Below are 15,984 nucleotides of genomic sequence, written 5' to 3'. Positions count from 1 at the left end.
GGTAGTCAATTTACAAGTGTTTAACCTCTTCACCTTATATTTAAGAAAATATTAAAGCCAAAATGAAGGAAACAAAGTCAAACAAGCTAGGGGTGACAATTCGGGTCAGATGGTCAGATTCGGGTTGTGCTTAAAAACTATCAAAAATAGTTTAAAACTTAATATTATAACGATGTATGACATTTTGGTCAAATCGGGTCGAATTTGGGTATTCGGGTTGTTCGGGTCGGGTTTCTCTCGGTAACTTTCGGTCGGGTCAGGGATTGTCAGCCCTAAAACAAGCTAATATGTATGTTTAAAAAAAAAACTATTTAAAAATAAATAAAAATTTTAAAAAATAATAATAATAATAATAGTAAAAAAACGGAGTATCAAAAAAAAAAAAAAAAAAAAAGAAATTTTGGTTGATGAATTTCTTTCAGAAATTATTAATAGTAGGGATCAGATGGTATAAAATTGGGGTGCCCATATTGTCGTAAATAAGGCTTGGGGCGAACACCCAAGTCGCAATAAAATATGCGATAATGACCACTCATCATATCCCATTAACTGCCTGAAGGATCATACCTTAATTAACAACAAATTTCTGATTATAAACCTCCTCTCCAGCTAATACCTTCTATCTTTACCCAATGTGGGACTTTTTGGTTTTTGCTCTACTTGTGCTATCTGCCTATCTCCGTCGCTTATGCATCATCTTCCTCCTTATACTCCACACTGAAGCAGCCGGTGTCGTCGTAAAGTAGGCCTTTAAACATCACTGCTCAATGTTTACTCTAAAACACCAGGCTATCTAGTGATTGAGAAACGTATGTTGCATATAGGTGACCACATCAGCTGGCATGTGATGCTTGGACTTAGAATCAATTCCTCTTGTTGGGCAAAGGCAGGCCTTGCTTTCTTTCACAATAGTAAGGACAAATACTTCCATTGGTGACAAGAAGAAAGACACCAACTTCTACTTTTAGGTGCTTCAAATGCAGTGACGGAGATGGTTTCCGTATAAGGTTTGCAACAAGGGTTGAACAATGGTAGCCATTTGGTCATGGCCATTGAAATAATAAGGGGCTCGTGTGTACGGAGAAAAGCTTAATTAACTCTTTGCTACTAAAATTACGAATATCGGAGCTTTATTATCAGTAACGAGGGGGAAGGGGGTGACCAGGTGAGTGAAGAGCCCTACAAGTTCCCAATATAACTACAATTTCTGGGCGGATTGAATTACCAGTCTACCAACATTTGTTGCTAAAGCACGACACGTACAAGAATCTATAATCAGGGTTAACGTCGCTTAATGGAAAGTGTAACAAGACTCGGTAAACTCAATCCATTCCTCGTTGGATGAATAGCGCACAATCCATCTCTTGGTGATCAGATAAGTCATTTCAAGTCTACAAAGTAGTACTCCGTAGATAATTCATCAAATTACCTGTAATTGACCAACAACATACATGGGCAATTCAGCAAATTCTAAAACCACTATAGAGGAAGCACACGACCATAAACCAACATCAAGTCATATCGATCACTTCCTCGCAAAATCTCAAATCGAATTCTCTAAAGAAAGCACCCATAAAAGGCCAAGAAAATATTCATGCCTATTTGATTCAGTCCCAAACTAGTTAAGTCCTTCTGTATAGTCTCTTTGGAAGGAGAATCACAATTACACATAAATTGCTCAGGAACACCATCACAGATGCTTCACCGGAAACAACAGTCTGACATCAACATAGTTAAATTACAGTTGTTCATTTCTCAAACATACGAGTATAATAGAGAAAATTGATCAGCAGACATCTGAATAGAGCAAGAAGACAAGAGAATACTGCCTAAACAAAATTATATGTACAGCAGATAATCAAGGGGAAGACAAGTCACATTTTTCATTTATTTTTACTCAATTTTTCCAGGACCAACCTTTAATTTATACTATTATTAAACTAGAATAAGATTAAAAAAAAACTAGAGTATTCCGATCAATCTCAGATCAACCTTCACATTCCAAGAAGAGCAGTCAGTAAACCAGCCCATACTGCAAAAGAAAGCCAAATTTCAGGGCTTGCTAAACGACTTAATTCTACTTATGGTTAAACAAAATGCGATAAAACCCTCTCTCCTACCTGCATCTGGTATCATAACAAGAGCCCGAAGGACTTCAGATGTCACTCTGCAAACCCTTTTGAGAAAGGTAGCTTCACTGTTCAAAGGTAAACGGAAAAGCATCAATCACTCCACTACATTTCATTCAGTTGTCTAATCATGCAATCTTTATAGGTTTCTACAGAGTATAAGTTTTCCTGTTCATTTAACATGAATGGAAAAATGACCTAAAGCACTTTAATTGTTAGTTGAGAGTCCCAGAAAAAGCAATATTCACTTGACAAGAAGCCGTGCAGCAACACGCACCACGAAAGGTACCTGGGAGATCTGCCAACATAATAGGATGAGCCTTGCCCAGAAAAAAGAGTATTCTTCCCTACCACCAAAAAAAAGTGCTCCAAAAATATCAGCACTACTAAGATAAAATAATCAAATATCCAATTACAGACTAAAACAACAAATTATGGTACTGAGGTCAGCTATACTCGAAGAAAAGTTAGTATCAGAATCATGACATGACTACTTGTGAGCAGAACTGATGAGCTGCAAAGGCAAATAGAATCAGATTAGTAACAACGATAAAGAAGTTGCACGGCTGAACTTAAGATACATGGGCACAAAAAATTCAAGATATCATCTCAAAAGAAATATTCATGGCCGAACAGGATTATATAGAAAAATTCTTAGGAAGTAGTACTCCAACAAGGGTCTTTCGTTGGGTTCTCTAGGTAATTTGTTCATCTCTTCCTGCCACCACGCTCCCTCAAAGAAAGAGTCAAGGTCTCTCCATCTCCAATATTGTAATAAGCAAGTTTGAGATTATCCTTGAGAAAACCAGCCTTCCCACTCAATTTCTGTTTGTTTGCTGGAAGTTGAATTTCCCCAGATACTTTTTCTTTCAGACTGCCAACGGTTTCATTCAAGGACATGACGATTTCCAAAACTTGTCCCTTGAGGTTCCCTTCATCAACATTGGGAACAGATATGTTGATCCTGACAGGTCCCTGTAGAGAAAAAAATTCAAAAGCAACAATTAGCTCCATCTCATGTAGTTCAGGTGGGGTTAAGGATTTAGCTCAGACTATGCTCTGCTTCTTAATTAATGAAGGTGGAAGCTTGATTATGTCTGCCCAGAACAAAGACACCCTGCAATTAATTGGGTCTAGATTGCATACATCTAAAGGTGATGATGGAAAGAAAAAAGGTACATCAAAATGAGGTTATGACCAGTTATCAGGTTTACATTGTTTTAAAATTGCAACACTTGTAATTTTGAAATTAAAATAGCCCACTTTGACAAGATTACTCAAATATACAAAACCAAATGTCAAGTGTAAAATGCCACTGGATTTGTTTCAATGCATGATTTCAAATATCAACATTTTAAATTTTTTACTAATTAAAGTAAAGATATTAATGGTTCAATTGTGAGTTATCAAAAGCATGAAAGTGTAAGTGTTGCCATTATAAAGAATGAAGTATATAATAATCAATACCTAACCCAGAACAAAAAGAACAAAGCACAGTATACACACATCTACACTTGTAGCGACCCAGACACTGGCAGCCTACTCACTGCCTATATCCTATAGTGGACATACCAGCAATGACACAGATTCACTGCCATAATGCTTGAGGCTAAAATTATTCCCTCTTTTAAAGTTCTTATTATGTGCCAGAATACTATAGTTGGCAGAAGCCTAGAATACGCCACAACTGAATACCCAGCAATACACAAATCCATCCAAATCATAAAGCAGCTCAATGAGTTATTATCACACTGGGCTTAAGAGTTTCACAATATCACACTGGAATATTATTTGTAATTCTTGATGTCACCATGTATCACCTACGTATTAAACAAAGATGTAGGAAAATTACCTATAAAACACACACACACACACACACACACACACACACACACACAAAGAGTAAAAAAAAAAGGGAACAATTTAGCAACCCTTCCCTTGATCATGACAAGAAAAGGTTTTGGAATGTGGAGGAAACCGAAATTAATGATTTTTAATAAAAGAGCACTTTTATTTTACTTAGATTAGAAGAACAACACTTAGCTACGACTTCAATATCTCTATATATATATGCTATTAAAGTTGATGTAGAATATAATTTCATGTAGCTAGTATATAACAATAATGCTTATAAATCTTGTTCACACAGCTTAAATATTTAGCTGTACTTTAAAACAAGACATCACAGGTCAGTATTACCAACTAAAGAAATTTGATATAAAACATGCCATAGAGCCTCACTAAAATAAGAGAAGCAGCTCCAAAGAAAGCATAATACTATGACAGAAAGAGCTTTAGACAGTAATAAATTTGCAGATTTTGTCACAAAGCATTTGACAGACAAACAGGCAAATTTCAAGCAAAGACAGAATTTGGACAGGGAAAAAGAAAGCGTACTGGATGTTGAGCAAGGAACTGCTCTTCTGGAATCAATGCAGAGTCATCCAACTTCTGTCTCTTGGGCTCTGGTTCCTCAGGAAGTGGAGGAGGAGCTTCCTCAGGTGGTGGGGGTGGAGGCAGCATTCCTTGAGGCATTGGTGGAGCAGGCATACCATGTTGTGGAACAGGTGTAAAGGGCCGGTGAACACCAAGCAGTGTAAATTGAGATCCAGGTGCAGGAGGCACTGGCATACCAGGTTGGTTCATGGACCCAGCTGGAGGCATTGGTGGGCGATTCATCATCATATGCTGCTGTCCAGGAGGCATTTGCATAGGAGGTGGCGGAGGAGGACCCATTTGGCTTAAAGTGTACATAGGACGAGGTGGGGGTGGTGCCATAAGCCCACCAGAGGTTGGAGTAGAATACTGAATATTGCTGGTTGGTACACGAGGCATGTTCACAGATAGATTAGCTGGGGGAGGAAGTGGACGAAGCATAGGAACACCGGGTCTCGGTGGAGGAGGAGCAGCTGGACCAGGGAGAGACCTCCCATCATTGTAACTGGTCTCACTTTGATCCTCACCACCCATACTCTGCGACATAGCCTGATTTGCAGTGCGACCAATGCTCCCTGTATGACCATCCCATATGACTTGCTTAGGCTGCTCATCCTTTTTCTTCTCTATCTCCGCTTTGACAGCATTAGATACTTCTTCTTCTGTAGTACCAAATATATCTGGACGAGTACGAGCAAGTCCCACAATGTTTCTGGAAATTTCATCATCATGAGCAAGGGTTGTCTCTCGAATCTTGGCAAACATCCTCTCCTTTTGCTCCTTGTATTTCGGATCAATTAGAGAAATCCTCATATGCTCTGACATCTCACTTATGGTAATCAGTTCACCGGTAATTGGAGAAACCACATACTTTGTTGGGTCTCTTTCAGCAGCAATTCTCTCTTCAGGTCGCTTCCAGTTCTTCACAATTCTCATTGGAGGATCATCTTCATCCATAGCAGCCTTAACCTCGTCCTTCTTTTCCTCACCATTTTCCTCAAGGGTAGCACCTGTCATACCCTCTTGAAGAAGCTGCATCTCTTCCTCATCCATTTCCATCGCTACCTCCTTTCCTGGCTCAACAATTTCCTCTTCATCCCCATCCTTCGCTGAAACCTTGCTTCTCCTTATAACTTCTTCAAGAGTCATTGGCATAGGCAGTGCCTCATCTTCATCATCTGCAAAGTCAATTGATTCAACCACAACAAAATCATGCCAATCAATCATAGCCATTTGAATTCTTTCTTGCTCAATTTCATCTTCAGCTTTCTGCCTAGCTTGCTCCTGCGACTTTTCCCATTCAAGCCTATGCAAACACCGCTCAAGGACTGTTGTCCGGTCAGCAATACTCTTCCTTAGCTTTTCAGTCAAGCCTTTTGGAGGCATCAGAACCTTAGAATAGGCATCAGCAAGGGCAGTGAAAAACATAAACATGCTATGTGTAGGCTTCAAAAAATGGAATTGGGGGTTGTTCATCTCTCGACTAGTAAGACCTGTCAAAAAGGATTTTCCGTTTCGAGCAACAAATTGTGCAGTAAGCTTAATAATATCCAATTCCTCCCCTGTAATCCCCTCTGGCAGCCTTACAGTATATTGTTCAGCTTCTGGAGGCTCAAGTACCTTACGAACAGGTCTGAATTGCGCAGAAGGATCAGGCTTCTCATCTGCAGCAGCCACACCATCGGCAAGGACACCAGACTCAGCCTCCGAGGCCATCGAATCACCAGGCTGGGAAAGCGGTTGTTGTCCTGAAGATTGATTTTGTGCTCTGAACTCCGACAACCGATGTTGATAATAAGCATGGTAAGGATCTGAAGCATTTAGGAAATTAAATTTCACATTCCCTGCATTACTGGCGATAATCCTCTTCTCAAACTCGGGCCCATTCTTTGCCACGAATTGAGATGTCTTATCAACAATGTTTCTAATATCCGGTGGGGGGTGGATAATTCCAATGGTTCTTGTATGCGTTGCCACTGAACTCGCTTTGCTAGCTTTGTTTTGATCTTCTGCTTCTTTCATCTCATCATCAGGAGGCAACTGAGAAAGTGGGGTTGGGCCAAGATCCCCATCTTCTGGTGGAGCTGGAAGTGGTAATATTGATAATGTGCCCATCATATTGCAATACCCTTTCTCTCAATATACAGAAACAGAAAACTCAAACTAATGCAATAAACCACAGAATCTCCAGGGCATTAGAGGCTAAGTATCAGAGGGTTAAACCGCTGCACTGAGGATCTGCATCAATAATAACCCATAAAATAAGAAACTTTACACTTTTACTTGTTTTAAGATATGAGAAATGACATTTAAGAAAAAAAAGAACTATATAAACAACATTGGGTAACTTCTAGTAACACGTACACGCAAGAAGGCACATATTTTCTATGATATCCACATATTCCAAGGATATAGATAGAACGGCCTTGCTGCTTTTCTTTCCATTCTCAGACTAATAATACCTCACAAAGAGACTCTTCCAACTACAGCCACCCTTAACACAAAGCATCTTAGTGAACATTCACTGTTTAATATTGGGTGCAAGAAAGAAATTCACAGGTTTACATCCTAGTGTTCACTACATTAGCTTAGCTCAAATCAAACGCTTTTTTCCGGATCGCAATTCCCAAGGGATTGATTAACAAATTAGATATCACAAATTCTATACAGTTGCACATCTCTATGATTCTTCACTATCCCTTTAACCTAAATTTAATCCCAAGAAACCATATTCCTAAGAAATTGGGTGATAATTGTAACACATGAGTAAGCCACTCGCGGAAGACAATTAGACAAACAATAACCAGAAAATAAAATTAAATTAAAACGATGGCAAGTAACATGTCGAGAGTAAACAACTTCAATCCAACAAACAAATTAAAAAAATAAAAGTAAGAAACCCAAGATTACATAAACCCTAAAATGCAGAAATACGACCACCCAAATCGAATTAATGCAATCAGGTGAAATAAAATAAACTCGGCGAATCGAAATATGCAAGAAGTATAAACTAAAGCTCGAAATTCCAAAATAATAAGGCAATAAAAAAACAAAAGATTTAGAAATTTCAGAATCTAATCAAACCGAACAATTAGTAAAGAAAAACAACGAGAGGAATTCATACCTAATAATCTCTTAGAGGAGATCGAAAATATCGCCGGAACAAGGAGCAGAGGATTGATGAATGAGTTACTGCAAGTATGTCGTCTTCTTCGAAAGCATGATATCAAACTCGCAGGAACTGGAAGATAGATGAGGTAGAGAGTGCTAGATTAGGGCTCTTAGAAAAAAAAAAAAATCCCCCTTTTTTTTATTGGGATATATCCGTAAATCCAAAAATATTTCTATTTGCCGCCTTCATCGTATAAAACATTTTTTTGTCTACATAGGTCCGTGTTATAAACACAATAAGTTTTAAGGTTTTTTAAAAATTAATTATATCTAACAAATAAAATTTGGTAAAACATATTTATTAGGGGATATATAGAAATTATACTATTATAATCTATATATTAAAAGGTCGTTTAAAAGTAATTTCTTATATGAATCAATTTCATTGTTATTTTTAAGCAAAATTTAATAATAATTCGTTTAAAAGATATTTAAATAAAAGTTGGAATAATATTTTAGATAAATGTGTATGTAAAAGAATTAAGAACACCAAATAATAGAATTATATTTATTATATGAAGATATAAAAGATTTGAAATATTATTATTATTATTATAGTTTTATTATTGATAATTGATTGATTGATTTTGTAAATAATTGCAACATTTTGAATCTTGCACTACGGAGTATTTATAAAAAACATAAGTTGTTATGTCGAGAGGACCTATGACAGGTTCTGGCCCGATAAACCCTTCTCCTTACTAACAAAAAAAAAGAAGTTTGTTTTAAGCTATGACTCCCAAATTTTTCGGTTTCTAAGCTGTATCTATACATTTTCATAGTTATAAGTTATGCCCTCCACATCACGATATTTTATCGACAACACCCTTTGACAGTCATATCCATTAACGAAAGTTAAGTTATTTTATCAACAATGGTGTTGTGGCGTTCGTTATTAATTTGACATGTGTCCTATTTTAATCGGTTTAATACTTTTAAAAAAATTTAAAACATCAAAAAATAAAATAATAAAAAAGGTTATTGTTAACGTAAAAGGTTATTGTTAATAAAAATTAGTGAGGAGAAATTTGGGACTTTAGGGGCATAACTTTTAAGTGATTACCAAATTATTAATTTTTTTTTTTTTACAAAGATCACCAAATTAGGCCTGTTCACTTTATCTGTTTTAATGAAACAAAATTATATTTTTCTTTACGAAAAAAATAAATTATATTTGTTGAACTTAAATTATTTCTACTGAATTTAAATTAATTTTATTAAATTAAATTATTTTTTTTTGAAATGAAATTATTTTTACTGATTTTGTAATGAATTTGAATTTTATAACAGAATTTATTTTTACTTTGAAAGATTAAAATTAAGTAGGTTAAAAACAATGTTACATTTCCCACCAGTCGACCCCGTCGCCAGGAAACTCGCCGGCGGCATTCCTCCGATAATGGTGGTGCTCCAAACGCCGCCGATCCAACTGTCCAACCCACATCCTCCTTCCTCGACGCTCTACTTCTATCACCTTGAAACGACGTCGCCTCCTCCCACGGTGGCGCGGTGGTGGAGTAAAATTATGTCAAGGCTTTCATATATTTTTTTGGTTAGTTTCATTTCCACTCAAATATTGGTTTAATTCTTAAATTCATTGTTTATGTTTGCTCAAAATTCACTCTCTTAATGTTTATTTGATTGATCATTGGATTTGCCTTTCAAAATGTGGCATGCAGAACATTGATTATTAGCTGTTATTCATCCTGTAATTATTATTATTATTATTTTTTAAAGAAAACTCATCCTGTAATTACATTATGTTTTGTTATGCTTATTAACTTATGAGTTTCTAATTATCATCTGATTATTAAAAATTGATTACTGAAATCATAATTTGTGCTGATTACTGAAACCCACTCTGTACTATTATACTTAGTTTCAAATTGATAGAAAAATTCAGGATGTTAGAGTTGATTTAGAGTCTTGTAAGCAAATTCAGAGAAGCGAAGATGTTGAAGTGATAGTAAGGGTATGTTCTCATACGTTGAAATTCAGTCACTTCAGCTCCTAATTTCCTTCTCTTCAAAAAATATTTATTTCAGTTCAGCTCAGGTCAGTTCAGTTCAGCTGAGTTCAGTCAATGAGAACAGGCCCTAAGTAGCAACCTTGATTGCGAAGATGTGTTGGGATGATCACACCCTTGCTCAAAATCTAGGATAAGCAGTGGTTCTATAAAGATTGTGTTAAGGGCAATTAAGAGTTTAAGACTGCTTTCTTGGTGCAGATATGACATTATTAGGGAGCCATCATTTGAAAGTGAAAGGAGAAACATGGGAAATGGATAGAGTTGGGATCTATGGAGCAACTGCTCCATTGGTCTTTTGCTTATTATGTCAAATTTTGGGTACAAAAGATTAAAAGAAAAACTCTTCTCAGTTTATTTAGTAATAACAACATTCAATGATGATAAATAAGTGAATCAAAATGATAGCAGATAGCTGGTAAGCCTCTCTAAAGATATATATGAAGAACCGCCTTCCTTGACACAAAGAGTTGCCTTCTGCTGTAAAGCTGTGATTCTGTTCCTCATCTCTTCCCCTTCTTCCAGCATTAGTTTTCTTATTGACCTTGCTATTTCTTCTCTTTTTAGCCCCTTTTCCAACTTCAATCCTATCCTCCAACCATCACTAACATGCCTCGCGTTCATATTCTGGTCACTTAAGATAGGCTGGCAAAGCATTGGCACTCCTTCACAAATACTCTCTAAAGTTGAATTCCATCCATTGTGAGTCCAAAACCCTCCAACAGATGGGTGGGATAAAACCTCTAATTGAGGTGCCCATTTGACAACATGCCCTCTCTCACCTACCATTTCAAGGTAGCCTTCTGGCAATGAGTCATTGTTGGCTTCTGAACCTTGGATCAATCCGGGGCGAACCACCCATAGGAAAGGCACCATGCTGTCAAGCAGTCCCCAGGCTAGCTCAAGAAATTCAGTTTTACTCATAGCTGCAACACTCCCAAAACTCACATACAGTACAGACTTGGGTGCTTGCTTATTCAGCCAACCGATGGAGGTTTGGTCTTGTGCCCAATAGTTGGTATCATAAGTTGGTGAGTGTTTGTGTAAGGGGCCTATAGGAAAGATGGGAATGGAAAGGATTTGGTGAACTCGAGCTATCGAATAATCTTCCAGTTCCTCAAAGGTATTGCCTATAACACCTTGGGAAATCTTGGTTTCTTGGACTAGAGCTTCAAGTCTTTCATTATGTAGCCATTCTAAAGGAAGATCCCTGGCTTTCAAAGGAGGAAGCTCGGGCAGTGGTTCGTTTAGTTTATGATCTGAAATGTGGGAGAGAAAAAGAGAGGGGTCAAGGATTTTTGCAGAAATATAAAGACCCAAAGTTTTAATAACCTCAAGTAAAGTTGTAAAACAACTTAAACACATACAGTATCTTAATGGGTTGTAAAGCAGCTATGCTAATATCTGCCTATAAACTTGAAGGTTGTCTTTCAACACTTTTGATTCATGTTTTTGATTTCCGTTGATTTTAATTGTACAAATCCTATTGGGAATTTGGGTTTTCTTTAATTCCATCCTGCATTTATGCAGACATAACATTTGTATTCAAAATCAGGACATCATCTGCTTACTACTCATTTGCTGCTGAACACTGACTCTATGAACTCCTAAGAAATTATTCAAATATGGAGCTAGTAGTGATTCTGTATAAGATATTTTGTGTGTGTGTGTGCTGTTATACATACATCTTCAAAGACTTTGGTCTATATCAGTATATAAAATAACACCATAATAAAGTGTGTAACATGCCTTAGGCGTCTTCATGTAGCCGTATACATGAGTACACGACGCATGAAATGTGTAGGGGCAGGTAACACACACGCGCCACCTTTGATTTTACAATAGATTTTGTGTCTAATTCAAGTGTTAACCTTTTGGAGTACATCAATAACTTGAGTATAAATTCAGGTGTGTGGCAAAATGCTCTTTTTACCGTCTTTCCTAGATAAATCCCACCAAGTTTGTCTTTCTGACTTGACAATATTCTAGGCAAAAGAAATCAAGTTTTGAAGTTACCTTGGGGAGGGAAATAGCCTTTTTCTCGTAAACAAGGCAGGGAACTGAAAACGAGTAAAGACGACATGCTACCAGTCCTCAGCACCATCCTAGGTAGGTTAAAGCTAGCAGCAACAGACCCAGCAAATTTCCACACAGGATCTGTTATTAAGGCAGCAATAGGCTCTTTGTCTGTAGCAGCACCAGTCTCTTGCAAAATTTGAGACAAGCAATCCTGGAAAGGTTCCGAGCAATCATCCATGACAGATAAGATTGTGGAAGGGTCAGACGGAGGGATTTTAGAATATGACTCAAGCGAGCTGTTGTAAAAGGAGCGGAAGGTCAAGTGTGGGAAATAAGTAGGATTTATAGGATTATAAGGAGTCTGGATAATGGTGATGGAGAAGCCTTTGGAGTGTAGGAGGGTTGCTAGATGTAACATAGGATATTGATGACCCTGAAATGGTGTAGGAAACAGTAGTAATCTACGACCCAACTTGCTCTGCTTCATTATCCCTTCCATTGGAGCTTATGATTGATTTTTCAGATTTTTGCTTTTCTTTTGAGTTAGGTGTGTGAAATATTATGTTGAGTCGTTTTATATTGGTTGCTGTCGTTTTTTGCATTTAGTGGATGATGAACTTGTCATTTTTTGCTGTCATCTACTCAACCTTATTTTGCTTTTACTACGTAGAATGGGTTGAAAAATCATGCTTTTTTTTTTGGCATATGGTTGAAAAATCATGCTTGTCCTTATCAGATGTTTCAAAAATGTTTATTCATATTTTGACATTTTATTTTTCCTTTTCTCTCTCCATCCCTTAAATCATTTACGTTTTTTTTTTATTTTATGTTATTTTATATTTTTTTTTATATGTATATATATGGCTGTTTATTTCTCTTTCTTTACTTGCTTCAATTTTTTTTTTTTTACAATACTTAATGTTGATTTAGTGATCCTCTAAAGAATAATAACTGCAGTGAAGATTTGTGTTAAAAATTATGTATTTATACTTCTTTTTAGTGACTATGTTAAAGGACATGTTTTATTCAATATTGACCTTTCTACAGTGATTAAGGTAATATGAAATGTTTGTCAAAAAAAAAAAAAGACAATATGAAATAACATTTGTGTGGATAAAAAAAAATGTTTTTTTTAAAAAAATATTTTTATAAAGAAGTTAAAAATCTCAAAACCAGTTCTTTACCGGATCCAAGCATGGATATTTTGCTCCGTATTAGAACAAGTCTGGTCTACCGTCTACAGTCTACAGTCTGTCAAAATAGACAATTCCAATCTCTTGTTCCCGTTTGGGTTTGGACCTTTGATATTTGAGATGAAAGAGGGGGTGGATTGTACTGAATTCTTTATAGGCCAATTTTCGCGGAATTAAAATGGAAGTACAGAGCAACTTAAAGTGAAGACAAGAGATAATTAGTGAGATTCTCCAAGGATTTGTATGAGGAGCCACCTTCCATGACAGAAAGAGTTGCCTTTTCTTTCAAAGCTGTGATTCTATTTCTCATTGCTTCACCTTCTTCTTCCACCATCAGTTTTCTGATTGCTCTCTCTATTTCACCTCTTTTGATCCCCTTGTCCAGCTCCATTCCAATTCTCCAATGGTCGCTTACGTGCCTCGTGTTTATATTCTGATCAGCAAAGAAAGGTAGGCAAAGCATTGGTACACCTTCACTAATGCTCTCCATAATAGAGTTCCATCCACAATGAGTCCAGAAACCTCCTACTGCAGGGTGGGCTAAAACTTCTTGTTGAGGTGCCCAGTTGACAATATTCCCCCTTTGACCTATTGTGTCTGAGTAACCCTCTGGCAAGGGGAGTGGATCAGTTTCATCTGATCCTTCAATTGAGCCATGGCGAACCACCCATAGGAACGGCTGCTTGCTGTTGGCTAATCCGCAGGCTATCTCTACAAAATCAGCTTTGCTCACTTGTACCATGCTCCCGAAACTAACATAGAGCACTGACTTGGGGGCTTGTGTATCTAGCCATGAAATGGATGTATGATCTTGCGTCCATATGCTAGCCTGAGAACTTGGTGAGTTTTTGTGTATTGGACCTAGTGCAAAGATGGGGATGGGAAGGACTTGGTGTACTCTTGCTATATAAAAATCTTCAAGTTCCTCAAAAGTGTTGCAGATGATACCTTGTGAATTCTCCATTTCTGTAATTATATCAACCAAGAGGTTATGTTTTGCTTCTGGAGGTAGGTCTTTGACTTTGAGTGGTGGGAGCTCTGGTACTGGCTCATCAGATTTAGTCTCTGAAACATATGTTTTTATGTGAGAGATAGACGTAGATGAGTGATCAAAATTTGAAAGGAAAGAAATGCCATAAAGAACAGAAAATTAGAATTTGCAATGAAATTTAAAACTGCATATAATAGTGAGTACGAGGCCTGTTAATAACATATTAAATCTTAAGATACCAAGTAATAATACATGTACTAGTGTGCGGCCCGTGAGCAAGTTACATTTAGTAAAATACACTTACAAGTGTGGCCAAGGTGTTGCCCCGAGTTGTTGCTGTGATAAACATGTTATAGTGTTGACACGTGTTAGACAGGTGCTTACAGCCATTTTTTGTTTCTTTGATGATTATTTTGAACGCCTATAGTTATTTTAGCTTGGCTTGTGTCCTGTTTTTCATTTGAGTGAAGTACATGGTATAGAGTATATGATTGTTGAATTCTTCTTTCTAACCCTTGATGTTAGACCATGATGTTTACCTCACATACGAGGTAAAATTTGTACCAATTCTCGGTATTTTTCAGTTTATCAATAAGTTGAAGAAAAATCCAGTACAATAATTGTTTAAGATCCTTGTATTAAACAAACTTACACTTTTCTCCTTCAGTTATGACCACTTTTCTCTATTGTCCCCAAAAATTAGACAAGCTATCCAATTAGTACTAGTTAAACTTTTTCATCATATCCTTGATGATTCCTTAACAAATGTGGATTAGTATAATGTTTATATAAAGATTATGTTGGTATGGGTTATATGTTAGTGAAAAATAATTGTGTACTATTATAATGTTAATTCAAATATTGCCAAAGCAAAGATGTTGAGGTTAGTACCTTGGAGAGGGTAGTAGCCCTTTTCTCGTAGAAATGGCAGGGAATGATAAACGTAAAAGGTAGACATGCTAGCACACCTCAGGACGATCCTGGGAAGACTAAGGCTACTGGCAGCAGACTTTGTGAATGACCACAAAGGATCTGTAATAAGGCAAGCGATGGGCTCCTTGCTCAAAATCTGGGTTAAGCAATTTCTGAACGGTTCTGAGCAGTTTGTGTTTAGGGTGGCTAGGATCGTGCTGTGATTATTTGGTCCAAATGTGGCGTTATCAGGCAAGCCATCATCCAGGAGGTGGAAGGCGAAGTGCGGGAATAGGGTAGGATCAAGAGATTTATATTTTGTTTGGGTTATAGTGATTGAGAAACCTTTTGAGTGAAGAAGAGTGGCTAGATGGAACATTGGTGTAACATGGCCTTGCAAGGGTAGAGGGAATAGGACTAATCTTATCTTTCTTTGCTGTGTCGTTCCCTCTTTAGGAACTTTGGCTAACATTTGGGACATTGGGTCAAAGGCTTCTCTGTAATATTTTGTGTAGCAATAAGGGTTTGGGTTTGCCCAGAAATGCTTACTACTTTGTAGGGAATTTATAGAAGATGCAGAATCCGAAACTTTGGTAGCATCGTCGTGTTTTGTCTTAGAACTTTGTCTGTTGGAATTACATTGAAAGCAGCCAAAAGCAGAAGAGTACATGCATGCGTTGTAGCACTAATAAAACATGTGATTATGCATGGACAACTGTTTCATTGATATTTTTTCAGCTTCCCCCATACCATGCAGTGGTCCCATGATACATTGGAGATTCAAAGCTCTTGTACATGTGCTTTATGTAAATTTTTTTAGTATGTGGATGAGGTATTCTTAAATGCCGGAAGAGACGAAGAGTGAGAGGGGGCTGATTATTTTTTGTTTGGATGTGAGATTTGGGGGGGGGGGGAGGGAGGGGTGGATGAGGGAATCTTAAATTGCCGGAAGAGACGAAGAGTGAGGGGGCTGATTATTTCTTGTTTGGATGTGATTTGGGGGGAAGGGAAGGGATTTCTCGTTCCCTCTTTTTCCCTAATCTTTCAGTTTTCCTCTTATTTCTTATTGAACACAAGCCTAACGATGTGTTTGGATAGCAATGGTGG

General features: G+C 37.2%; 3 protein-coding genes across 6 annotated transcripts; all 3 read right to left on the bottom strand.

Moving 5' to 3' along the window:
* Positions 1-1,730: 1,730 nt before the first annotated feature.
* On the bottom strand, positions 1,731-7,905 carry LOC110733371 (probable splicing factor 3A subunit 1). Of its 4 annotated transcripts, none has more exons than XM_021913407.1 (5): positions 7,690-7,905; positions 4,527-6,803; positions 2,328-3,104; positions 2,121-2,197; positions 1,731-2,032 (listed from the first exon to the last, which is right to left on the bottom strand). In XM_021913407.1, the coding sequence occupies exons 2-3, from the start codon at positions 6,681-6,683 to the stop codon at positions 2,838-2,840; spliced, it is 2,424 nt and encodes an 807-aa protein (XP_021769099.1). In that variant the 5' UTR covers positions 6,684-6,803; positions 7,690-7,905; the 3' UTR covers positions 1,731-2,032; positions 2,121-2,197; positions 2,328-2,837. The 4 variants fall into 4 exon arrangements, with proteins under 4 accessions (XP_021769099.1, XP_021769102.1, XP_021769101.1 ...); XM_021913410.1 differs by having other exon boundaries at positions 2,407-3,104; XM_021913409.1 differs by having other exon boundaries at positions 2,419-3,104.
* Positions 7,906-10,012: 2,107 nt separating this feature from the next.
* LOC110733370 (UDP-glycosyltransferase 76F1-like) lies at positions 10,013-12,305 on the bottom strand. The gene is made up of 2 exons (XM_021913405.1): positions 11,779-12,305; positions 10,013-11,021 (listed from the first exon to the last, which is right to left on the bottom strand). Exons 1-2 carry the CDS (start codon positions 12,278-12,280, stop codon positions 10,159-10,161), a joined length of 1,365 nt encoding a protein of 454 aa, XP_021769097.1. The 5' UTR covers positions 12,281-12,305; the 3' UTR covers positions 10,013-10,158.
* A 343-nt stretch (positions 12,306-12,648) lies between these two features.
* On the bottom strand, positions 12,649-15,849 carry LOC110733368 (UDP-glycosyltransferase 76B1-like). The gene is made up of 2 exons (XM_021913403.1): positions 14,857-15,849; positions 12,649-14,039 (listed from the first exon to the last, which is right to left on the bottom strand). The coding sequence occupies exons 1-2, from the start codon at positions 15,545-15,547 to the stop codon at positions 13,171-13,173; spliced, it is 1,560 nt and encodes a 519-aa protein (XP_021769095.1). The 5' UTR covers positions 15,548-15,849; the 3' UTR covers positions 12,649-13,170.
* Positions 15,850-15,984: the final 135 nt, after the last annotated feature.

Source organism: Chenopodium quinoa, unplaced genomic scaffold, assembly GCF_001683475.1.
Source record: "Chenopodium quinoa cultivar QQ74 unplaced genomic scaffold, ASM168347v1, whole genome shotgun sequence".
Classification (NCBI taxonomy): Eukaryota; Viridiplantae; Streptophyta; class Magnoliopsida; order Caryophyllales; family Amaranthaceae; genus Chenopodium; species Chenopodium quinoa.
The sequence above is the reverse complement of the archived record's forward strand: the minus strand, read 5'-3'. Positions and strand labels throughout refer to the sequence as shown.

Bases quoted from the DNA above. Each gene is read 5' to 3' on its own strand.
- LOC110733371 (XM_021913406.1), bottom strand. From the start codon at position 6,683: ATGATGGGCACATTATCAATATTACCACTTCCAGCTCCACCAGAAGAT. The intron at 3,105-4,526 runs GTACGCTTTCTT...TTTTCTCTACAG, and splicing joins AGTTCCTTGCTCAACATCCA to GGACCTGTCAGGATCAACAT.
- LOC110733370 (XM_021913405.1), bottom strand. From the start codon at position 12,280: ATGGAAGGGATAATGAAGCAGAGCAAGTTGGGTCGTAGATTACTACTG. The intron at 11,022-11,778 runs GTAACTTCAAAA...CCCACATTTCAG, and splicing joins AGGCTATTTCCCTCCCCAAG to ATCATAAACTAAACGAACCA.
- LOC110733368 (XM_021913403.1), bottom strand. From the start codon at position 15,547: ATGTACTCTTCTGCTTTTGGCTGCTTTCAATGTAATTCCAACAGACAA. The intron at 14,040-14,856 runs GTACTAACCTCA...CATATGTTTCAG, and splicing joins GGGCTACTACCCTCTCCAAG to AGACTAAATCTGATGAGCCA.